The sequence below is a fragment of the Centruroides vittatus genome, unplaced genomic scaffold (genome assembly GCF_030686945.1).
Source record: "Centruroides vittatus isolate TY-2023 unplaced genomic scaffold, ASM3068694v2 contig_5, whole genome shotgun sequence".
In the NCBI taxonomy this organism is placed as follows: Eukaryota; Metazoa; Arthropoda; class Arachnida; order Scorpiones; family Buthidae; genus Centruroides; species Centruroides vittatus.
Genome location: NW_027122286.1, coordinates 1,383,886 through 1,410,305, shown reverse-complemented (window position 1 = coordinate 1,410,305; position 26,420 = coordinate 1,383,886). Strand labels below are relative to the sequence as shown.

Here is a 26,420-nt window from a genome sequence, read left to right as displayed (position 1 = left end):
AAACCGCACGTAAAATAGTATAATAGAAGCCGAGTTCTTCACGGTAAGCCTTAATCCCGTCCATCTCCCCCCACTGGGGGGAATTTCGACATGTATATTATATAAAAACACGTGCATATTCGAATGCAACGTTGTGTCAAAATTTCAAAGGAATCGGTAGGAACAAACGAACGTTATATTTTATTTATATAGATAGATAGAAAATGATCTGCTTCAGTCCATTCTCACAGAAAAGCAAACTTAGGTCGTCGGAAGTTAGCGCCATCTGTTGGACATAAAAGCCTTAATTCATATATAAATATATTTTTGAAAGGGAGGAAATGGTGTAGGGGTATGAAAAATAGATAGTAGCCGATTCTCAGACCTACTGAATATGCATATAAAATTTGGTAAAAATCGGTAAAGCCGTTTCGGAGGAGTACGGTAACTAACATTGTGACACGAGAATTTTATATATAAGATTTTTAATACTCTTTAGAAATTGTATGCATTGTTTAGTAATTACTTGTTTTGTAAAAATTATTGTTAATAGTCTTGTGTATGTTTTAGCACATTTTTGGAATTAAATGTTTTCTGTACATTATGTGTATGTATTATTAACTATGTCCAAGTATAAATTCACCTTGAAAAAATAAATGGTGCCCGCCATCCGGCCGGTATTCTAGAATGTGCTCTTAGGTACAAAAAGGTTGGGGACCCCTGCTCTATATAATGTAGCCTGGGCTCAGTACATTTTTGCTATTACCCAAAAATTATGAAAAATCATGCAATATTTGACTGACTTTGTAATTGGAAAAAATGTATCTTTACCTTTATATTTTATTATTATTTTTTTTTTAACGGTTTGTATGCTATGAGAAAAAATTGAAACTAAGTAGCATATGAACCTCTCAAAAAAGCAAATTATTTTTTTCAATGTGTGAGTGTATTGATTAGTTTTAGATATTGGCACAAGGGCAATCTGCCAATCAGGGAATGTGCTCTTTGGGAAGTCTTTTAAGGGAAACTAGATCCTATTTGGGTGCTATTGACATGAAGAAAACAGAAAACTTCATGAGCCATCCTGTCAGTCTGAACCTGAGCTGACTACCGGTGTTTAGTGATCAGTCTGCTTAGCCACTGGTGTGGTATGGGTGTAGGATGGAGAATGATGCACTGGTAGATTCTATGAGGAAAATGTTTTGGAACAGTTTCGATCAGGATTAGATCCTGGATCCTTTATGGTGGCAGTCTGGAATGCTAATGCTCAGTTGTCTGTCCTGCTTTTCATACGTGAGAAAAACAATGTCCATGAAATTGGCTCTTGAAAGCTTTACAATGTTACACTTAATTTAGTTTGCAGGGAACACTCACCAAGTAATGAAGAAGTTAATAAACACAGAAAGTTGTTAGATAAAATTAACAATCCACTTTGAAAAGAACATATTGAATAAGTCAACTAATGAAGATAGTATTATTTATTCAAGGTGTCCTAATGATAAAGTTTGTTATCTAGTATAATTTCCTCACCATTTCTCTTGATTATAGTTATTTCACTAAAAAGGTCGTTTGTTCCAGCAGTGTTTTGAAATCAAAGGTTAAAATAGGAGAGTTTGTTCTGATTAATGAATATAATCAGAACATATGCAGTAATGAAAAAGATAAAAGATAAAAGATTTTAAAGATAAGTATATAATGATTTTCTTTGGATTCTCTGTATGTAAAAAGATTTGCCCAATGAACCTTGGAATAATTTCAGAAACACTTACAAAGCTGGATGCAGAGTGCAGAGACAATAATAAAAAGTTTATAGTATTGCGTCAAAATACTCAGCTTATCTTTATCAAAGAGAAACTCCCAAGAAAAATTTGACTTTCATTTCAGGAGCCATAAATTTTTCTAGATGTAATATTTTTTTGCATCTCAGATGTTTTTCCTTGGATATAATTTTTTTTACTAATTAATTTTTTTACTTCCTTTCTGTTGGTTATGAGTTATTTATGACTGTTTATTATTGCTTCTATAATAGTAATGCACAAACCGTGGGTTGTGACTCTGAGAGGGGTCGTGAGAAAATTTTTCGGAATCACCAAATTTTTCATTAAATAAATACTTATACTCATATGCATAAATAAAACCATTGTTTCATAAAATTGTATGTTTTATTCAGACCTTGAATAAGGCAGAAACAAGCACAAATCCCAAAAAGAATTTCACTTTAACTATGTTGATTAAAAAAAAGTCTACTGTCTATCCAGGGGTTGCAACAAAATTTTACACAAAATGGGGGAGGGTCAGAAATGAAAATAGTTTGCACACCACTGCTCTATAACATAATTTAGTTATAAAAGAATCAATAGAAAAACAACCAAAAAAATAAAACTGCGATCAGAATTGTGAAAGAGTGAACAAGTTTGCACATGCCTGCATGCACATAGTAAGTCCCAATTACACTGAACTAGTAAATTTACTTGCTTGCTTTGCTTTCAAGATTATACTAAAAAGTAATAAAATATTATAATCTTTAAACTATATGATAATGTGAAACTTTGTTAAGTGTAATTTTAACTTTAAGAAACTAAAGATACACACTTTTAAACAGAAAATAATTATATTTTCTCAAAAGTAAATTGTCATTATTCTTTTTTATTCTATAATCTTTTGAAGTCTGTTTCTCAAAATATAAGTGATGGTTAAAATTTCCTTACAAGCTACTTTAGCCAATAGGTGTACAGTATATCTTCTAAATAAAATAAATTAAAACATGGCTGATGTTATTTAACATTTAATAAATGTAGAATACAGAGCATTCATAAAGGATAAAACCTTTATTGTTGCCTTTTCTTTCCCATCGTTGCACACCATCAGTAGTCCATCAAAAATTACAAAGAATTACGAAGATGACTTTCCTTTATAGGCTACTGCCTCCGTAACAAACATGCAAAGATAGTAAAACGTCCTCTGGTGTTTTGCCACTATCACAATAATATTGTAAATAAAATAACAAATTAAAGTATATACAGCCCAAGTACATCAGCCCATAGTATATCAATAAACCAACAAATGCCTAAATAATCGGGCTAATATATGTCTATAATTAAATAATAAATACAAATGAATTTGGTCTAGAGGTAAGCGTTAGGTGCCATCTCTTATCTAAATTAATAATTATAATTTTTAATCAGCACGTACCTGAACCTGTTACTGGTGTTGGTGAAATGACGGAAAAAATATCCTAAACGTTTTCGAACCTTAATAGTTCTTCTTCACACAATATGAAAAAATAGATGCAATGGAATGCAGAACAAAAAATAAAACATGGAACCAGTAACAGGTTCAGGTACATGTTGATTTCATCCCGGTGTTCTTTGAATGTAGAAGTTTATAATTTTTAATAATTTAATAAATAATTTAGAACATTCTGGAAGAAAATAACTGACCCGGGGCGGGGCATGAACCCGCAGCCTCCGTTTGCTGTGTGGTGCGTTACCAATTGCGCCACCTGGATCCCAAGCCAGTTGTCGCTTCCAGACGTGCTTAAATTTTGATATAACCTTCCATGGTTACTAATGGTGCTGGCTGGAGACGACTCCTACATTCATGGCCAATAAGCATCTCCTCTATGGCACTCCAGCTGTCACTGTCCCTGGTGAGGGTATATATATATATATATATATACACACAGGTAAACCTTGTTTTACACCGGGGTTCCATTCCGCGAGACACCGGCGTAAAAAAAAAATCGGCGTAAAACGAACAAAAATATAATGGTTGATACAAGGTTAGGTTCTGAGTCAAATTTCTAAGAACAATTGAACATGTTTTTTTACTAAATAGCCTATGTGTATATATTCAAAATAAATTATAAATGTATTTAATAAAGCAAGTTTATATTCTTATACAAATACAGTACAGTAATAATAATCACAATATAATTAATGAATTTTATAAAGTAAATAAATGTACTAATTTACTAATACGTCAGTACGAAATTAAATTCTCACATTTTGAAAAAATCGTCTGGTTTCATTTGCTCTGATTGTTGCTTTCTTTCTTGTAGAATCATGGCATAAGGTCGAACTGCAGCCCTGATGCTTCTTTTAACATTTGCGCTTCGATTGAAATTCTCGTCTGTTTCAGAGTTCATCTGTCAACTTTTCTATAGAAGAAAGGATGCAGGTTAGATCAGCCGTTTTCGGGTGTTTCCCATCATTTTCTTTCTCATCTTCCTTTTCTTCTTTGTGATTTTCTGATTGAGGGTGATCTAATTCCTCCATCAACTCTTCCAATTCTTGATTTGAGAGTGGTTGATCATGCACGTTTAACAGTTCGGTCACTTCTTCGGCTGTAACTTCTTCGAATCCGCATTTACATGTAAGTCTGATAATATCTTCGTTTATGTTCTCTTCTACGCTCGAACCTGATGCAAATCCAGGCAGAAGTTTACACCAAACACCATTTAGACAATTCGTTGTCACTTCGTCCCAAGCAGTTTTAAAATTTTCGATTTTTTTTTAAAATGTCGTATGACTGCCAATAATCTTTAACATTCTGACTGGAATTAGTATCTATAGCCTTAATCATTTGTTTTAATGTTATGCGCAAATAGTATGCTTTGAAGGTGGAAATTACTCCCTGATTCATGGGTTGTAACATGGAAGTTGTGTTAGGGGGCATGTAAATTACCTTAACATTCAATTCCCTGTCTATCATTTCTAGATTTTGCGGATGTCCTGGGGCATTGTCTAATAGGAGGATTGCTTTTTTTGGAAGGTTATTTTCGTCATAAAATTTAAGGACAGTAGGAGAAAAATAATTTTTGTACCAATCTGAAAAAACCTCCTGAGTGACCCAGCCTTTTTTTATTCCACCTCCAAAAAACTGGCAGGGAGCTTTTGTCCAGACTTTTGAAAGCTCATGGATTCTGGGAATGGGCACACTGCCATTGGCTTTAATTTTAAGGAACTGGAAACATTTAATCCCAAGAGAACAATCAGTCTATTCCTGGCTGCTTTAAATCCAGGAGCGCTACGTTCTTCTCGAGAAATAAACGTTCTTGATGGCAACTTTTTCCAATAGAGGCCTGTTTCATCAAAATTGAAGATGAGATCTGCAGGGTAATTGCCTTGTTCCACGATTTTTTGAAATTTTTGAGGGTAAGCTGATGCTGCTGCTAAATCAGCGCTCGCTGCTTCGCCACTTAATTTAATGCGCAGATATTAGTTCGAGATTTGAATCTCGCAAACCACCCATTGCTTGCCAAAATGTTTTGCCAGTATTTTCTTGTGCCTTCGAATCAGAAAAAATCAACTTTGCTTTGTGACTGCTTGTGTTAGAGGAATATTTTTTTGATTGGTTTCATCAACCCATAATGCTAACATTATTTCCATTTTCTCTACATTTTTGCTCTGGCTGTAAGTTACGTGCTTTACACTTACAGCCGTTGTCTGTTTAGCGGAATGTTTTATTTTCTCGGCGTTTTTTATGATTGTTGTCACAGTAGACAGAGGTAAATTTAGAGCACTGCAGACAAACGGTTGGGTTTGTCTGTCTTCTATGCGTTTAATTACGTTCATTTTTGTCTTCATGGAGATGCTTTTTCGTGCTTTTTTCGCAGAATATTTGGGTTCTGAATTACTATTGTCGCCCATAATGAAACTACAAATACATATTGACTATTATTGTACATATTATAAAAATAATAAATTTAAAAAAATATATTCATACCTTTTTGTTTTTCTTAAAAACAAAACAAAAAAACTAACACACACAATAAGCTGCATGTGTACAGTACTCAGTAATAGAATAAAACAATGTATAAACAGTAGAAACGTTTGTCGACTGCTAGAATTGCGTCGCCTGTCTGTCATCTGAAGACAGGGATTCCCAGGCCGAACAGGGGAATCCCCATCTTGCACCAACCGGCGTAATTGTGAAACGGTGTAAAATGAATTGGAACAAAACGAGGTTTACTTGTATATGCAAGGGTGGATCAAATATAAACAGTAATTTTGTGATTCTGCTTAACATGCAGTTCCTAGCTAGATGATGTAGAGGGCAGTTGATGTTTGGTTTGTGGGGAGTGGGGGAACTGGCTTGGTTAACGAGTGCACTCGGTTCTGTTATCAGTAAAGCCATGACCGAGCAAAAGGTACATTCATCTGTTGCACAACTCATCATCATCAAGTTTTTAACTAGTGAGGGCATTAAACCCTCGGAAATTTTTAGTCAATTGAAGACACAGTTTGGGGACAGTACACTGTCTCAGAATTGTGTGTATATGTGGGCCAGAGAATTTAAGAGTGAGTGAGAACGTGTCAAAAACGAAGGTCATGGTCAACACCCAAGGACAAGCCTCACAGATGACAACATCTCGTGCTGTTCAAGAGCTTATTGAACATGATCGCCAGTTAACTGTTGAAGAAATCTCATTAGAAGTGGGTATCAGCTATGGGAGTGTTCAATCCGTTATCACTGATCATCTTGGCTTCACAAAAATTAGTGCCCGATGGGTTCCAAGGTTGTTGGCCTCACACCGCATTCTTGACAAGGAATAAATTGGAAGAAATGGGTTGAGAAACCCTCGAACACCCTCCTAATAGTCCAGACTTGTCCCCCTGTGATTATTTTTTGTCGCACCCTTGAAGGAATCACTTGGAGGAAAACAATTTGCAAGCAGTGAGGAGTTGTTGAGGAGCCCGTGCGTGATTGGCTCATAACTCGCCCTCAGTCTTTTTATGAGAGAGGGATATTGAAGCTTCCAAATCGTTGGCAAAAGTGTGTAGAGCTTGCAGGAGGCTATGTAGAGAAGAACTAAAGTTTTCACTTGTGTATATTATTAATCAATAAATGTCTAAAAAAAATTACCGTTTATATTTGATCCACCCTTGTAGATGAAAGACAAGACATCTCAAAGCCTGATGATATATTAATAAACCAACAAATGCCTAAATAATCGGGTTAATATATGTGTGACCGGGGGGTCAGCACCTCTTTGATGCTTTGTCAGGATTGACACCACCGTGTCTTAGCTGACATGGAAGCCACGGCGGTTCAAAGATCGGATACGCTAGCGGTTGCGTTACGAAGCAATCTGATTTGGGATGGAGGGAGAGAGAATGCACCGGAAGTAACAGAGGCCTCGTTAGCTAAAGTACAATGTTTATTTACACAGAGCATGACTCTACATACAAAGAAAAGCAAAGGGGAAATAAGCCTAACATTGCGATTTTTAGAGAGAGAGAGAGTTTACATAAGATCCGCGTGGTGATAAATACCTTGTTGAAGCTGAGGTTGGTTGACCTGTTAGTTCGATTAATCCGTTAGGTGAGAGGAAGGGTGAATGGCAAAATTCGTAATGATGACGATAAGCTTGGTCCACTTAAGTCGGCAATTAATCCAATGGACGGCAGATTTAATCCAGGGACAAAATTTTACACATACACAAAGAAAATGGCGGACTATGAAATTAGGAACTTGGTGAGTGTCGATTGGGGCGGCCACTGACGAATTTTGAGGTGCTGTTTTACTTTTGATGCAACTTAGGTCAAGAGGTGACGAGAGTGTGTCATTTAGACATCTGAGAACTGAACAGATGGTTCGCTCTCGTGTAAAAGTTGACAGTTAGTCGCTAGGTAGTTGACAAAAAGGCGACAAACTATGATGTCATGACATAACACCGAAAATATAATGTAGGCCAATAATTCAGATACTCACATATGGCTATAATTAAATAATCTCTTATCTAAAAATAAATCTTCCCAAAACTGTAACTGGTGCGAACTCCTCCTTTGAATAAACTGTATCACTTTACAAATGTTTTCAAACCCAATCAACGGTTCATCTTCGGGTAAAATGAATTTCGGTGGAATTGCAGCTCGTACTACTTCAAATTCGAAATATGAACTTACGAATCCACTGAAATTCATTTTACCTGAAGAAGAACCATTGATTGGGTTTGAAAACATTTGTAAAGTGATAGTTTATTCGAAGAAGGAGTTCACACCAGTTATGGGTTTGGGAAGATTTATTAGTATTTCTGGTGTTGATAAAAGGAGATCTCTAAATAAATAATTTAGAACATTCTGGAAGAAAATTATATGAAAATCACGTATTATATTTATATATATATATACCCTTGGATATATTAGGGATAGCTTGCTGAGTGCCGTAGAGGAGATGCTTATGGGCCGTGGACGTAGGAGTCGTTTCCAGCCAGCACCATTAGTAACCGTGGAAGGTTATATCAAAATTTAAGCACGTCTGGAAGCAACGACTGGCTTGGGATCCAGGTGGCGCAATTGGTAACACACCACATAGCAAACGGAGGCTGCGGGTTCATGCCCCGCCCCGGGTCAGTTATTTTCTTCCAGAATGTTCTAAATTATTTATTAAATTATTAAAAATTATAATTATTAATTTAGATAAGAGATGGTGCCTAATGCTTACCTCTAGACTAAATTCATTTGTATTTATTATTTAATTATAGCCATATATTAGCTCGATTATTTAGGCATTTGTTGTTTTATTAATATATCATTGGGCTTTGAGGTGTATTATATCCATAGTATATCTTCTAAGGGCTGATGTACTCAGTGCACATGATTACACAGAGTTCTCTTAGAGAGTAAATTTGCAAGCAAGTAGTGATGACAATAGTCTTGATTTATTCAAGTGAGTAAAACTGCTTACTTGGATAAATGGAGTTTACTATTAAATTCACATTGAGTGAATTTAATATTCACTGCTATTAAATTCACATTGAGCAAAAAAACCTTTAAAATGCAGCTGTTTATTAACTAATTGAACGTTTTTGGCCATTTGAATGATCTCCTTCAGGAATAAAAATCGAATTATTTCAATTTCTATGGAACAAAGTTTATTATTTTTTGTCGATGTTTGATTATTATTTAACTGCAGTTTGAGAAGAGTGTGAATAAATTCATTGGTGAGTGGCTATTAAATATGCCCACTTAATTGAGTCTTTATGTATTCAAACATTTGATGATATTTGTCATGTTATACTACTTAATGTTTTCTGGAAATTTCAACTTATTTATCGAACTTTTTAAATTTCAACTCTTTTTTAATCATAGACATTAATTTTCTTTTATGAAATCAAACAACATCCTGCATATTTCTTAAACAAAACAAGCTTTGTTTTATTGGTTTGTGTGAAGGTGATTTCATTCCCTTTCATCTATTGTTTAAATAATTAACTTTCTGTTCCTATGCTTTTTCTTCTTTCTTCATTCTGCCTCTAATTCTCTCATTAGTCACCTAACATAATCTTTATCTGCCTTGTCTGCTCCTAATGTCTCTCTGTATTATTAATAACTTTTTTGTCAATATTCACTACTTTCTTAGTAGAAGAAAGTAGCAAATGTTTATTGCAAAACAGTTCCTCAGTGAATGTAGAAAGAACAAGATATTTCTGAACTGCATAATATTAGGCTTCTAATGGACTGTAGAGCAATGAAGAAGAAAGTTATGATAGTGTGTTTGAAGTGAATGATTTCAGGGAACAAAAGAAAAGTAGTGAGAATATGTCAGGAATAATATCTAAAACATTAAAATAATGACATTTTTCTGTATAACTTAAATTATTTTTAAAACTGTTAATGATTTCATTGATTCATAAGATACATCTAATATTTTTCTGTCAGAGAAAATGTCAGTTTAGTATTTTATTAAAATGTAAATTGTAATTAAATAATCATCAAAATTTTTGAATGGATTTGTCAAAATTTATGAAATCAGAAACAATAATAATGTAGCATTAAATTCTTTTATGTACAGTATATATCATTGTTTAATGATATTTTCTATGAAAACATATGATACATATAAATAATGCAGTAACTAGATATTATGTAGGAAAAAAAGTGAAAAAAAAACCTAAAACAAATGATACTTATTTTTAAATATTTTTTTGTTTTATAGAACCAGAATTATTCAGAGGAAAATGATGGTCCTTCAGACAATAATCAAGAGAAGTTTCAAGATCATCACATTGAAGCTGGTCATTCTTGGAATAATTCTAATTCTTATCATAGCCATCCATTGGACACATTTACTGTTATTTTAGACTTGCTTCGCAATCATGGTATGGATATGATTTTTCTATTTTACGAAAACAAACAGCATGATTAAATAATTAGATACTTGAGTTAAGTTTTTTTAACCTTTCAATTTAATATTATTCAAAGCCTAGGTGTTGTGTTTTAAGGTAAGCAGATGTTATGTAATTAATGATGATATTTGAATTAAATTCAATTTACAGAAATAAATTTTTGATAATTCTTGATTATACAGAATCTAAATGTATTTGAATATAAGAATTTGATACTGTAGTAAACATTTCTTGTCAGCAGTACAATTGCTTTTACTATACAATGGAACCCCCATTAATCTGGATCTCTGGTTTATCTGGAATAAGAAAGATAGACATACAGAAAACCTATATATGCAAAAAAAATCTTTTTTATATCAAACGTGAACGTTCGAAGAAGAGAAGAACACATACAAATTTAAATAAAACGATTTTTTGGACGACATTCGATATGAATCCATTACGATTTTCAAATATGCACAATGTTACCAATGTGCTGTAATACGGCGCATGTGTGGTACTGTTTTCCGTCAATGATGTGACGGATGATGTAAATCGCCGTTTAATCGTTTGTATAGGGCGATCCATATGTTGGGCAGTTCCAGAGTAGGTGCATTGCACGTTTCCAATGGAAAGTGAATTAATCCATTTCCAGACGTTAAACAATCTCCTTTTCAAAAAACTTAAAACAGCAAATAAACATAATTTAAGGTAAAAATGCAATTAAATGTTCTAATAATAACATTTAATTGTGGATGCTGGTTAGCACCATGGCACTTCTTAACTTACAATTTTATCTGATTCTCAGGTAATTCATTCATGAGGAAATTTATACTAAACTGTTCTTATTATAAGTTTTACAAAAGATTTTTAAATTTAAGTAAGAGTCCTATGAACTTTTGTGGGTTTATTAAGAAAATAAATACTAAAAAAAGGTTTACATAAATATTAGTCTGTTTGATTGATTGTTTTCTGGAAAAACTTTTTGTTAAATGCAAGATTTGTTGAGTGTTATTTTAAAGTAGTTAAACACAGAATATCTTCATAATACAAGTTGACTAATTAGGCCTATACCAACATTATTATTACTAAGCCAACAGATATTTTTTGTTAGTTTATTTGACAATGTGAATAAATTTTCCAAGTGGAGTTTCAAGAAAACATTCACAAATCAGCAATTGTTGGAAATATAGTAAAATACATTTACAAAACGATTTTCATCCCTACTATATGTGAAGCATTTGAAAGATTATTGATTCTGTGAGATCACGAGCTAAGGTATTTTATCTTCTAATCGTCGGGACGTTAAGGCCTGCTCACATGATCTTAGGATGGCTCTTAAGGTATGGAGATCAAAGGTTCATAAGATCCCGATTTACGTCAGGACTGACACCAGATAGGGATGAAATGCACCTTATCATGTATTTAAGTATAGTTTTTAAAAGGAGGGCTATTACAATAGTGAGTGAGGAGAGTCACGAGTAGGTCCAAGTTGTAGCGATGAGTAGTCTGAACTCAACAAGTAAATGGGATCAGCAAGTAAATATAACAAATAAAGTTTATTAAACAAAAGAGATCAATAATATACATTAGTCCAAACCTAATACAGGTTATCATGGTTGAACTTAACTATAATTACACCTTAATATCTGGATATACTATTAAGCTGAGAGTATGCAGCTAATTCCTAAGTGAGAGAGAGTTTACATGTATTTAAATTATATATGCTACCTTGACTGTTGGTCAGAGCATAGTCATCTTCTGGTCAGCTATAAAGCATTGATATGTGGGACAACGGCTGTGAAAGTTCAGTGGGAGGATGAGAATCTTGGCAGGAACTTATAGCGCACAAGTTAAATATGAGGCAAGAGCTTCTTATGGCAGACAACTGTCTCCTATGGCATGTTCGATTTCTGATGAACTGCCCTGAATGGCGGGAAAATCGCCTTTCTTATCCCCCTTCTCTAGCCAATCGCATCACAGGGAACTGCAGTTTCTACGGGATATGTAACGAGTGCAGAGAGGGTAAACAGACATATGGCCGTTTAAATTACAGATAAGGCTGTGTGAGAAACTGATTCTCACAATTCCTTTATTTGTAAGAACATGTGTTTACTACACAATCAAGCTTTTAAATTATGATTTAAGTCACAAAAAAATAAACAAAATTAAGCAACTGTAACCACCTGTCTGTAAATGAATTTTATTTTGAATTCATGAATTTACCTAATGAAACAAAGCAGAAAATTTTCCTTAAAGCAAAGTGAATTCTCTGGAGTTTTTGGTAAAATTTGAAAGTGTAGTTAATTTAAAACAGCAAAGCTCTTCTAAATTATATAAATGTAAAAGAATTTTATATGAAATTTTCAATTTTATTATTATTATTATAATGACAGGTTTAATATGCTGCATATTTCACAATTTTTTCACTATTTTTATTATCTTTTCCAATACAACCTAAAATAAATAAAAGAAAACATAGACTAATTGCTTTAAGAGGAGAATTTTATCAGAATGAGAATGTTAGGGCTGCTTTTTATAACTGTATAAATTATAAAGTTTTACCCAGATGAGAACAGTTGCCCATGACAACGACTTTGTATACAGTCACCATAAGGACAATCTTGATCATGATTGAAAATTTGGCTAGAGAAGTCAAATGTCTCTCAGAAGCTTATGTTTAAAAAATTCTCATTTAAATTTGGCTCAACATAAATCTGATTTTTATTTTTGCACAAAAACTGGAAACTTTTAATTTTAACATAAATAAAATAACTTGCTTTATTTTAGTTAGTTATGATTAACAAATTATTAAAGCTGATTTCTAATATAAACTAAATGTTACCAATACTTGATTTGAGATTTTAATATATTTTCAAGTTTTTCAAGCAACTGGTGAGTTATTTATAAATAGTAATCTGAACTCTAAGCATATTTAATTACATTTAATTGTATAAACAAATATAAAATTGCAACGTTTAACAAAGATAAATATACTTTGCTTTTGTTATTCATCCATCATTTGCTCCAGTTGACAGTCCACAATTTCACAAACACGGAGGTAGTCTTTCTTATGAGGCTACTGCCTCCTCGATAAAATGCAAATATGGTAAAAAAAAAGTCTTCTGATGCTATTGCCATCTTCACATAAAACACATTTTTAAATAAAAATAAATATAAAAAAAAAAAGCATATTGTATATAGATTTTGAAAATACAGTTTGATGTAAGTAATTTATTGATTTTAGTCCTTAATATTTACTATATAAGTTTAACTTAACCAAAAATTGTGTAAGATTGGCTGAAACTGACTCTAAAACCCAAATTTGGTTTCAGTTTTGAATTCTACTGCAAAATCTGATTTCTATTGGTCTGTGAAAAATGTAATGATACCAGCGGAAAAGTATTAATATTGGTAATGGACCAAAAGTATCTAGTACAAAATGTACTCTGTATTGAACAAAAGTATAGATTTAGTATTGACAGTATTGGGACGACCCTATTTGTATGTTTAGGTGCTCAGAATGTAAGTTTAAAGGTATGTGGTTACTGTCAGCCAGAGTTATAGCTTTATGTAATCTTGATGTTTCTTGTTTTTTGTGGAAAAACTCCTGCAGTGTCAGAATTCGTTTGTATTGCAGGTTAACTATAATAGTCAGGCCATGACCACCTTCTTTATGATGAAGAGTCAGTCTTTCTATGGACAATTTCAGGTGATATTGTTTATGCTTAGCAAGTGATAGTGTTGTTTTCCTTGGAGTTGCTCAAGATCTGTGCATGTCCAATGTATAACTCCAAAAGAATAAGTGAGTACAGGGACAACATATGTGTTAATTGCTTTAATTGTATGTTTTACGTTTAGGTGTGTTTTTAGTACTGCATATAATTTGTTCTTTTATTCAAGTGTTAATATTTGTATTATCAATGAATGTTCTGTAAGTTTGGCCTGTTGGAATCCTAAATATTTGTAAAACTCATCCTCTTCATGGAGTTAATAATATCTCCACTTCTGAATACAAAGTCTCTTCTTCAGAACTTTTTGCATTTGTGTAGACCAAACTACATTTGCATATAATTTGAGTATGTGTGTGTGTAGTTTATAGAGATGAAGAAGCTGATTCCATTTGATGCATAAAGTTTGATATTCTCCATGTACATGAGGTGTGATAATTGAACAGTTTTGTTTTGTTGTGTTTGATATTGTAACCATATTATATTTTGTTCAATGTGTTCAATAAAGAGTTAAGTGCAAAGAAGAAACCAGAGAGTACTCAAGGAATCTCTTTGAAAAATTTCTCTTTATGTATATGTTGCAGGGATATGATAATAGTGAAGATTTAATCAAATCCCTAAGGGAGATGATCAATTTACTGAAGATATTAAAATGACAATTCTATAGTCATTTCCCTAAAAATATAAGTGATTTGATCAAATCCCTGTACTATTTTAGTGAAAAGATAAAATAAACAAGTCTTCAAATAGCTACAACCACATTTACCAAAACCGTCCCACCAATAAAGCTAAGTTTGCGAGAAATTGCTGGAAAATTATCTTTATTCGGAGGTCAAGGGTTTAAGAAATGTTCCTGTGAAAAATCCAAGGTACAATGCAAAATAAATAGATGTGCCTGTAAAAAAATAACGTCCTCTGTAACCCAGATGCCACAAATCTGTGTGTTTTCAATAAAAATAAACAAACTTGGTGTTATCTCTGTCTTTTCATATAAAGGCCGATTGCAGAGACATTGTTTAGACGCCGACGGTGGTTTAGAGATCGTCTAGACTGTGGTTCAGAAAAATTACATTGCAGAGATGGCAATTCTCACTTGCCACAGTTTAGGCAGTATGTAAAAACCAGTAATTTGACCTACTTTCTAGACTCACTCGACAGCAGGTTTAGATGGTGTGTTAATTCAAATGGAAGTTTTGTTTATGGAAAAGTTTAGATAAAAATGGATATCATTTTTTTTTTATAAATGTTGTAAACTGTATGAATTTAACAAAATTATTCATTAAATAATTGCTTGGATTGAAAATAATATAATTAAATACTTTAAATTTGTTTTAAGTGTTCCAATTTCGATATTAAAATGGGTGAAGATTTAAAACTACAATTAATTTACATCAGATACATTTATTTGCAATTCAAGTATCATGTCTGTTATAAAACATTGCCTTTTGGGGTCATTATTGTTAATCCCCTAGTCAGAATGTTCTGTTAAACAAATGAGACAATTTTAATAATTACCAAAACCTTTTTATAGAAATGAAAAAAAATATAATAATAATAATAATAAAATATTTAAAATTATTCATCTTGACAATTATGAAGGGAGAGAGTAATACAATTTCTTAAAAATCTATTCTGAAGTTGAATTTTGAATTTGGTATAAATTTTATATATCTGGATTTGTTCATAATTTTAAACCTTATTGGCAACGAAATTAAATATTGAAATGGAAAAGGATTGTTATTAACTGCCGAACAATGGTTATTGATGGCCTTAAGGTTTTATGTTCCAGAAGCTTTCAGAATATAGCTGGTGACCTTATCGGAGTTTTTTCTGATGTCACAAATGAATAATCTGATTTGCTGAACAACTAAAACACTGGAGTAATGGCAAAGAAAGTAAGAGCCAATGTTTTTTCAAGGTTTGTTTAGGTGATGTTCAGAAATAGATGATTGTCATCTTTGCAATACATTTTAAATCGTGGTTCAGCCAACCAATGTCTAGATACTGTTCGGCTGTTAAACGTCATTTAAAATAAACTCCGTTTCTGCAATCAACTGTAAGGGTTTCTAGTGTGTCAAGTTTGTTTTAACATGGTTGTGCATTTTATTAAATAGCATTACTCCTAATGAAAGTGATTGAATACAAGTATAGTACATAACATGAATGAAACAAAGAGAATAGTGTCTGGAACCTAAAAGCCACCTAATTGTACTGAAGTGTGTGGTAATTTTAATCTCAGCATATTTGTGATTGGAATATTTTGTTCTCATAAATATGCAAGTACTTGCATCAAATATTTTGTCTTGCAAATTGGAAAAAGCAATAAAACAAAGAAGCAGTTGTTTATTGTGACATCGTCACAATGCAGGCAGCAATTTTTAATCATATTTTTAATTTATTTAATTTAAAACACACACACACACACATACTCTCTCTCTCTCTCTCGCTCTCTCAACCAATGGTTGGTGGGCAAACATGGATGTGTGCAGTCTTATAGCTTCCAAAACATCCTCATTCCTCTTTCTCTCTGTGGACAGAGAGAAAGAGGAATGAGGATGTTTTGGAAGAGGCACAGAGAAGAGGCTCTTAAAACACATGTTTTGGATTTTAGTAGTGTCATGCTCTGTACCAATGTATTTCTTGTTAACAAGAGTTATCTGTTTAACTTCATTCTGGGGAAAATTTTTGAATTGAAATCACATGACTTCTACTCTAGACCGGAAGTTTCTATATACTTAATTGGGGGCTTTCTGCTCCTAATCTTTCCATATCTGGTCTCAACTTTCAACTATCTAACTCTAACCTTGAGATTAAGAAAGGAGACAGACAGGCAGCCACAACAGACAAATGGAGGTTAGTGGAAATTTGTAGGTCCCAAAAAATTGCTGTTCAAACAACTTTTGCATCAAATTTTCATATATTGAGTACTTTTAAATTAGGGTCATACTGTATATCATTGAAATATTGAAATGAAATGAAATTTATATTAATTATATATTACTAATATATATAATAATAGTATTAAATAGAATGTGCTCAGCAAAATATTAAACAATAACCAAACATCTTTATCGTTGCCAAGAAAGTTTATTTAAAACAAATGTTCTTGACCTATTCCATAGGCCATCGTCAGGTTGAAAACAGACGATTGGAACATTTCCGTTCCGCAAGATCGAATAGATGATATTTATATTTAGTGAAGTATTTCTGAGTTTATTTTTATTTTATTCTTTGTTTTTATTATATATATTTTTTATACATTACTCGTATATTATTTTTTAATCCGTTGTCAATTGTTTGAAATTTAAATATTTGTATTCGATCTTGTGGAATGGAAATGTTCCAATTGTCCGTTTTCAACCTGACGATGGCCTATGGAATAGGTCGAAAACATTTGTTTTCAATAAACTTTTTCAGCAATGATAAAGGTCTTTGGTTATTGTATAATATTAGTGTATAATAAACTTCTCAATTACGTACTTCTAAAAAGCCTGTTACTGGTGTGTATTTAATCATCAAAAAACGAAAAAATTAGATTTGACGACCGCTTTCGAACCTTCCAAGGTTCTTCATCAGGTCATGATGGAAATTTGTTGCGACCTGATGAAGAACCTTGGAAGGTTCGAAAGCGTGTCGTCAAATCTAATTTTTTCGTTTTTTGATGATTAAATACACACCAGTAACAGGCTTTTAGAGGTATGTAATTGACTATCTTCCAGTGTTGAGTAAAGGGAAGTTATTATAAACTTCTCAAAGCTCAATACATTGATATTCAACCAAACAATCACCGTAATTAATTGGGCTATAAATTTTGCTGCTATTAATGATTAGATATTTAGTCATTTGGTATTAAAGGTAGACATTATGCACCATCGCTTATCTAAATTAATAATTATAATTTTTAATAATATATTAAATAATTCAGAACTGTGCGGGAAAAAAAACTAACCTGGAGCGGGATTTGAATCCGCAATCTCCCCTTATTGAGTAGCAAGGATGACGCCAGCCAATGGGCAGGGGGAGGCAAGATGATGTAAATTGATAGAGGATATGAATTGTATGTAGGTAAAATAAAAATGATTCATAAAGTTTTAATCATTTACTATGTACCGGAAAAGAAATATCTTAATTAAAACATTTTTTTTAACTTACAAGAAGCCTAAGAAGATTATTTTAATTAAAACTTAGCATTTAAATAATTTTTTTCGAATTTCTAGAGGAGGGCAGCTGCCCCCTCCTGCTCCCCTTGACGACGCCCTTGTCATGTAGTGTTCTTTCCAGTTATGTCACCTAGACCTCCAAGCAATTTTTTGGTTGTACTGATGGTGTAACTGGCAAGTGCATTACACGGTAAGAGGTAGGTTTAAATCCCATTCTGGACTAGTTATTTTCTTCTAGATGGTTTTAAATTATTTAATATATTATTAAAAATTATAATTATTAATTTAGATAAGAGATGGCACATAACATTTACCTCTAATACCAAATTACTGAATATCTAATCATTAATAATAGCAAAATTTTTAGTCTGATTAATTACAGCCATTGTTTGGTTGAGTATAATATTACTATTTAAATCATCTGTAATATCAATTACAAGTGATAGTTGTATTGAAAATCATTGAATTTAAGTGATGGTAATCCATTAAATTTTAGCATTTAAGAAGGCAGAACTGCAATAATACTTGGAGAAAAAATTGTTATATGTTGTACACTTCTGATGCAAAAATTGTTTCTAAGATTAATTTTGATTTATATATCCACAAATTTACCTCTAAAATAATCAAAATATGGTAGAGCATCATTATCCAAATACCGATCAACTGAAACATTGGTTAACCGAAAGCATTCCACTCGGCAAATTCAAATTTCTGCTAGTGCAATATTTGGCTATGTCTTGGGCTACTCCAATATTATTTTTGTTGGTGTGCGTGTTTTAGCTGGCAGCACTGGTGTGACCATGAGAGGATACTTAAGAACATGCTAGTATTTTAAGGAGGCTTTTTCCCCCCATCGTGAGTGGTGAGTTTTGCTTTAGCTTGTTGGAGAATATAGCCCAAGCGGCTGACATCTCAAGATAAACCCAAGAAAAAGAAAGAGTTTTGCTTGTTTTGTGTAGTGTTTTTTGAAGACTGTGTGTCGTGACATGTGTTGTGCTGAATTGGAATGTTTTTGATACTAGATTAACTTCCGAAATATAATTTTTTTTGTTCCAAATAAAGAAATAATTTTTAGTGATACAATAGCCACAATTATTATTTAAAAAGAAATTTTTGTTAGGCTTAACATTGATGAAAATTCAATGTGAAGTGACATGCAACGGATAAAAATTTTACCTGAATATGAACATGGGATAGTGGTTAATATATTTTTTCATACATGTTCAGTTATCCGAACAACCCCAGTCCTGAATTGTTTTGGATAATCGATGCTCTACTGTAAATTTTAAACGTCACTCATATATTATGGTTAAACATTTTTCAGAAAAATCTTATCATGTCAGATCAACATTGAAGATCAAACCTATTATAGGACCAACAACTGACTTGAATATGAGCATGAAAGCCTTCACAAATCTTCTAAACATGAGATATCTAGAATTCTCAATTTCTGTTAAAACAACAGAACAGTTCCCTTTTTTCCTTCTGTTAACATTTAAAATATTTAAATAATTTATGTTTAGAATATTTTGAAAAGCTTTATATGTTCATAGTGATTATTTATGCTAATATATTTGATCTTCAAAGTAAATATATTGAGACAAATCATCCCAAAAACATTTAATTGTAATAAATGGTAAACCTTGAATTTTATCAATATTAGCAATATTATGTTACTTAAATCTGAATGTTGTTAACCAAAATAATTATTCCTTAAGGAAATGTTTCTAATGCTGCAATTCCTAATCAGGGATATGCATACTCCAGGGACACATACTTGGTGGTTAAGGTTATGTGAAAAAAAATTAATAATGGAGGATGTTTTATAAGAATATTCAGATTCTGTGTTGAGGCCTTTGGTGACAATGCTTGGTTTTAAGTAAAAATATAATTATATCTTTTTATTTTATTATATTTATCAGATGTCCTTTCTCCAATGCTTTTCAATTAAAAAAAAACCTGTTTTACATGTAATTGTACACTTCTGTATAATTGACCAAGGTGCCATGTTTGATGAACATGTGAATTAAAACTTAGGAAAATTGGCTGTCAAGAGGTATGTAAGTCCAGAAAGGTTGGGAATCACTGTTCTAAAGGAATGAGTATTATCCTAGCAGTTAGTTTATTGATATTTGAATATAGTATCACATTTCATATAATTCTTTGATAAAAAAAAAGCCATAATACTAGACAAATTGGAGGAAGTGGGTTGTGTCCTTCTCAAGAACAAGGAACAACTCATGTTTGATGTTATAATAAATATTAAAGTATTTTTCTCTTGGTAGTTGAAATGTGTGTGTGTGTGTATTTTCTTTTCTATATTAACAAATACAGTGGTATCTCATACTTCAAATGCTTAACAGTTCAAACACTAAATTAGGCAAAAGTTTAATGACTTGAAACCGTGTCGCGCTTGATTCTTGTTGACTACGAACACAATATTAGTGCTTTCGACGATCACTTGGCTTTTCTTCTCCCTGTTATTTTGTTGACTTGAACTCTCTCTTCAAAGTTCTTTTCAACTTTTTCTCGCGCGGTACTTGTTTGCTATCGGTCTCATGGCCGTACGTAGTCTTAGGTGGAGTTTACCACCTGCTTAGGGCTGCACTCCCAAACAACCCGACTCTTGAGAGAGTCGAATCCCGATCCAATCCCTTAGCGACCACGGCAGCTTAAGGGCCTTGCACCTGCTCTGAGCCAGAGCGGGTGCAAGGCCCTCTGAGCCTCCTGTCAACAACAACCCGTATGGCTTGGTCATAGATGTGGAGCAGATAAGCAGCACAGAGGCCCATTTCCTAGACATCGCCATCAGGATAGAAGCGTCTACGATCCAAACGTCCGTCTACAGAAAACCAACGGCAACACCAATATACATACCTAAGGGATCCTGCAACCCGTTCTCGTATAAAGCAGCCGCTTTCAAAACCTTAGTAAGAAGAGCAACCTCGTACTCCTCCACTAAGAAAGCGCTAGACAAAGAACTGGCATATCTTAAAAAGGTCGCAACAGACCACGGATACCCTTCCCTAATACGGCGTATAACCAGGCAACATCACTAAGGAAACGCATCCGCTGGACAAGCAAACGGTAGTGCTAACAAAAAAGATTTAACAAGGCTTCCTATCACATACAACCCATACGTTTGTAAAGTATATGGAGAAATAGCCAAAAAACAGCAGATGCAGATAGCATATCGAAGAGGCCCCACAATAGCCGAAATGCTAAGAAATTGTAAAGACCCTCCGGATCCCAACAGAATGTACGGAGTGTACTCTATCCCCCTAAGGGACAACAGATGGCAAAGGGAGCTCGTTTACATCGGTTCCACTAAGCGCTCGTTAAAGACCAGATTAAAAGAACACCAAGCTGACCTACAACACCGGAAACTCAACACGGCACTAAGTGTATATGCATCTGATCAAGATATCAATGCAGAACTAGATAAGGCTAAAATCATCGTAACGACGCCCCACCCGGAACATATAAAATGGTTAGAAGCGGTCGCTATATATAAACAAGCTGTAATAATATCTGCATCAACCAAAAAGAAGAGATCGACATTTCATCGGCCTGGCAAATCCTTTTAGACACGCATAGACGATAACCAACACCCGGACACTACTGCGCATGTCAGCCATGACGGAATTAAACGAAGCGGTTCGATTTGAAACATTCTATTCTATCTTTTAAATTCTTCCATCTTCACCTGAAGAAGAACTGTTTTAAGTTTGAAAACGTTAGTCAGACACTTGTAAGACATTTTCGCAAGATTTACACCGGTAACAGGTTCGTTTTGAAGTTATAGTTATAATACCCGGTGTCAGTAAAGAGCAGAGCAGTACTTTGAAGAGAGAGTTCAAGTCAACTAAATAACAGGGAGAAGAAAAGCCAAGTGATCGTCGAAAGCACTATATTGTGTTCGTAGTCAACTAGACAAAAGTTTGTTTCAGAATTTGAATAATGCTTCAAAGTTTGAATGGCACATGGAATGAATAATGCAGAAGCATAAAATAAGCTTCTGAACAAAGAATATACTCTCAAATTAGCAATAATGTGTCAAAATTCACAGTTGATATGATTAAATCACACATATGTTAAGTAAGGAAAACTGTTAAAAATAGGTAAAAACTCGAAAGCCATGATTAATAAGTTTGAACCCAGTATCATCTTTACTTATTAATCATGGCTTTCGAGAAGTGTGTGGAAGCAATGAAGTCTAACTACTAAGAGGAAGGTTTGAAAAAAGGCTAAGATGAAAAAGGAACTTCTTGTGAAGCATGAAAGCAGTACATGTGGAAGATTTGGAGGCCATCTATGTTGGTGGTGATGTGTAAGGTGCCAAAGTTATTTGGTGGTGTGTGACCAGTAAATGCAATTTTTATTTTATATATTATTTATGTATTTTATTTGTTTTCATGTTTTAATTGGCATTTAATTGTGTTATTTTTACCTTAAATTATGTGTATTTGCCATTTTTAAGTTTATTGAAATGGGGTATTGTTTAGGATCTTGGGAATAGATTAACTCACTTTCCATTATTTCTAATGGTAAAATTGTTTCAGCCAGAACAATTGAGTTTGAACAACTTCCTGGAATGAATTGAATATGAAATATGAAACAGCACTGTATCTTGATTATATTTTGCTTAGACTTATTCTTTTTCAAAAAATGTTAATTACTTTATTTCAAAATTAAACAAAAATTCTTCTGATTGCAACACTAGAGTAAAATTACTGCTATCTGGAACTATAACCGGTGTGTAACATGTATACACCATATAAATATAGTGCGGTTGACAAACGTTTTTCGAGCTATCACTTTGCTCTTCCTCAGGTCAACTGGTTTCCCGGACAGAGTGTATGTCACTTGGTGGGGTCAGGTGTCTTTCCGGTGAATTGTGTCCTCCCTGCCATGCGCAGGTTGTGTGCTGGATGGGGGGTTGTAGGAGGTTCGGCATCCAAAAGGGATTGCCATGCCTGCGATAATGTCATCTCCTCTTTCCGGTTGACGCACGTGACTGTTTGGCCAGTGTTGTAGATGGCTGTGGCCTCCAGCCATCTAAGATGCTCTTGGTGGGTGTGTTGATCATAATAGTAGCCTTTTCGAACTGCGCCTCTATCTCAGGATCTGACGCATACGTGGCTAGGGCTGTGGTAAGTCTCCCGTGTCTGACATCAGTTTAGTGCTTGCGTAAACGGATATTTAATGAACGTCTGGTCGAACTGATGTACCATAAATCCTCGTTCTGTCTGTGGTCTCTGATTGGGATAGAATAGATCCCAGGGAGTCTGGTACAATCTGGGGGGTCTTTTTCATTGTGTAGGATACGAAAAATCGTAGGGCATCTTCTGTATGCTACCTGTATCTTGTGTTGGCTGGCTATCTACCTATGAATAGTCCTAAGGTATGGGTTGAATGTGACGGCGGGGTCTGTGGAGAAGCGTCTGGCCGTGAGTAGGTTATAGGTTCCAGATAGCAGTTACTTTATATCATTAAAAAGTTGTTAACAAATTTTCTAAAATTTAAATTGTTTTTATATGTTAAATTTCAGCTATATCAATTAATTTTTTGTTTCATTTAATTTAAAATTTTCTTCCAAAACTTTAATAAATATTGTTAAATTTTATAGGTCCAGTATCAGCTAAAGATATAAGTAGCAGACTAGGTATATCTGAATTAGTTATAAAATCTGTCTTAGTTCAACTCTTACAACAAGGTTTGGTTGGAAGAGAGGAAAGAAACCCACCCTTATGGACGGCTGCCCAAATTGATGAAACTGTTAAAGAAAATACCACTAGCAGGATTTTAGTGAATGCTGTAGCAGAAGCAATTGTAAAACATCTTGCAGACTCTCAAATTCCAGTGAATAGTTCTGACATTGCTGAAACACTTGGATTTCGCAGTAAGAAGGAGATTAATCCAATATTGTACAGGTTACAGAAAAAAGGTATTGTTAGGAAAGTTAATGATGTTCCACCCCTTTGGTGTGTAAGTGAAGAATTTCAACAACAAAATGAAACCCAAGGTGCTGACATGTCCCAATCACTTAATCAGTTAAGTATTGAAGCTACTAACTCTTTAATGAGAAATATAACAATTCCACCTCATTTTGCTTCAAGACTCGGAATCTCTCTCTGTAATTCTGTAAATACAAGCATGATGCGGATGTCTTCACAGGCACAACCATTTTCATCACTGCCAAGAACTGAATATGTACCTCCACTGAATAGGCCACAATCTGGAATATCTCAACAAGGTTACAATTTTGTAAATGATCGTGATCAGTCTTATTGTAAAATTGAATCTGCTGAATCTACAAATACAGTTTATGGTAATGAGGCAACAGGCACTGAAAATAATGAAACTACTGGTTTAAGGAAAAATCCTCTTAGCATATTTCATGAATATGGTCAAAAGACACGCACAGAAACAAAAGTTGAAATAGTATGTTCTGAAGGACCATCTCACAACCCAAGGTAAGCTTTAGTATATTTTACTTTAAAATTAAATTCAAGTAAAATAAATTTATTGAGAGATATTAAGTCAAAACAAAACTTTAAGTTAAAAATAATTTTTCTTTTTATGATAATGGTGTAGTTGTCATTACAATATGTTATAGTATTATTATGGTGGTGTTGGTAGTGTGTATCATTTTTAGCTTATATACTGGTGCTTAATGCTATGCTGGACCAAGGTCAAAATATTAATTACAGAATACACTATTATGTTTATCTACTGTTTGTGCATGTATCTGTTTAACAATTTCCTTGTAACATCTTATCTATTTCTATCAAGAGCCCAGATAGTTTCTTAATGGTGTATTACATAAATGAGGGTTCAGTTAGTGCCAGGCCTGGACTTTATGCAAGCACCAAGTAATGAAAAATTGTTAATGAATCAAAAATCCAAAATAATTACTTTATGTAATAACAAAAATCTATTTATTTTTATAACCCCAAATATGTAACAAAATAAAATAGTAAAATTCAAAATATAATAAGAATATATTTTATCAAATTCAAGAAATCAATATATATATACACAAGAAACTTTTCCTGACATTTGAGGACTTATGAATTAAATTATAACTATCTTAAAATTATCTCACAAAACCAACAGGCAAAAATATGAAACAGAAATCTATTGAAAATTTACAAGGAAATCTTACAAATTAGCTTAGCTTAACCACCAGAAACTTCTATGTCATCAGTAACACTTGAAATCCTTACTTTAACCTCACTTGATCCTTAGCATCACCTTGTTTGATCTCAAGCTTCATCTCCTCCTTATAGTGCAGTTGGTGCATTACATGTTATTCCTACTCAGCCCTATTTTACATACTTAAGTGGCTAACATTCATTTAATTCTAGTAATCTATCTTTAAATCGTATCATGACCATTACATTTAATCTTTTATAATTTTTTGTTGTGCCTTTTGGGGCGGGTAGGGAGATGATTTTTTTTAACTTCCTGTTTCCCCAAGATGTCATTTCTGGGTTTAATGATGTACTTGGTTGTTGTCAGCAGTTGTCATAGTAAGGTGAGTTATATTTAGTAAATTTTTTGTTGTTTTCAAAGTTATTTTTGTGTGAATTTATTTATATTTGCAAGACAGCTCTGATTTAATAATTTTGCCCAGGTGAAGTGTGGTAATCTATCCTTAATGAAATAAAATGCATTTTCTCCATATCTATACTCGGGCATTTACTCCATGTCTATCAAAGACCGTCATTTTGATTCAGATAGTGTTTATGTAGGTGCTACTTTGAGAAGCTTAGAACAAAGAATCAAAGAACATAAATACTCCATTAGAAAAAAAACAATGATAGCACTGTTTTAGCATCTTACGCCAACCAACAGGGAGTTAAGGTTATATGGGACCAGGCTTCCATTATTAGACCCATGTCTAACAAGCACTTTATCAAACATCTTGTGCTTTATAAATTTCAAGTTTTTCAAGTAAAAACAACTTGTATCAATCATAGGGATGCCGACTTTCTGTCCACAGCATGGAAATCGTTTTATGAAGGTAATTTGTAATTATTAAGAGACTATAATTTTTAACATGAAACTGTTGAGCTGTTTATATATTTATTTCTTATATCCTTATCTTTATTTTGTATTTATTCCTCTAAGTGTGCAACTTTGTACACTCATGCGCACTTATTATTTTTTATAATTTTAATTTATTATGTTCTGTTTCTGTAATGTTCTTTTTACTTTATTGTTTAACTGACGAAGATCATTAAAGACGATCGAAAATGTTTTTACAATATTAAATTATTTGCTGGAGTGTTTAAAAAGGTGGTAATTTGTATAATTCTTTCTAATTCCAGTATAAGTTAATATTTTTATTGAAATAAAATGCTCCAAAATAGAATAAGGAACTAAAAATAATCTCAAACAAAATAAACTGGTTTGGAATCGACTCCTTACAAT

General features: G+C 33.1%; 1 protein-coding gene across 1 annotated transcript in view; it reads left to right on the top strand.

The window, feature by feature from the left end:
- The window catches only part of LOC136978208 (uncharacterized), a 175,635-nt gene that overhangs the window by 37,424 nt on the left and 111,791 nt on the right, over nucleotides 1–26,420 (top strand). The window contains exons 2-3 of the mRNA XM_067273865.1: nucleotides 9,922–10,084; nucleotides 23,611–24,457. Coding sequence (XP_067129966.1) covers nucleotides 9,922–10,084; nucleotides 23,611–24,457 — 1,010 coding nt within the window. The remainder of the gene's footprint in view (nucleotides 1–9,921; nucleotides 10,085–23,610; nucleotides 24,458–26,420) is intronic.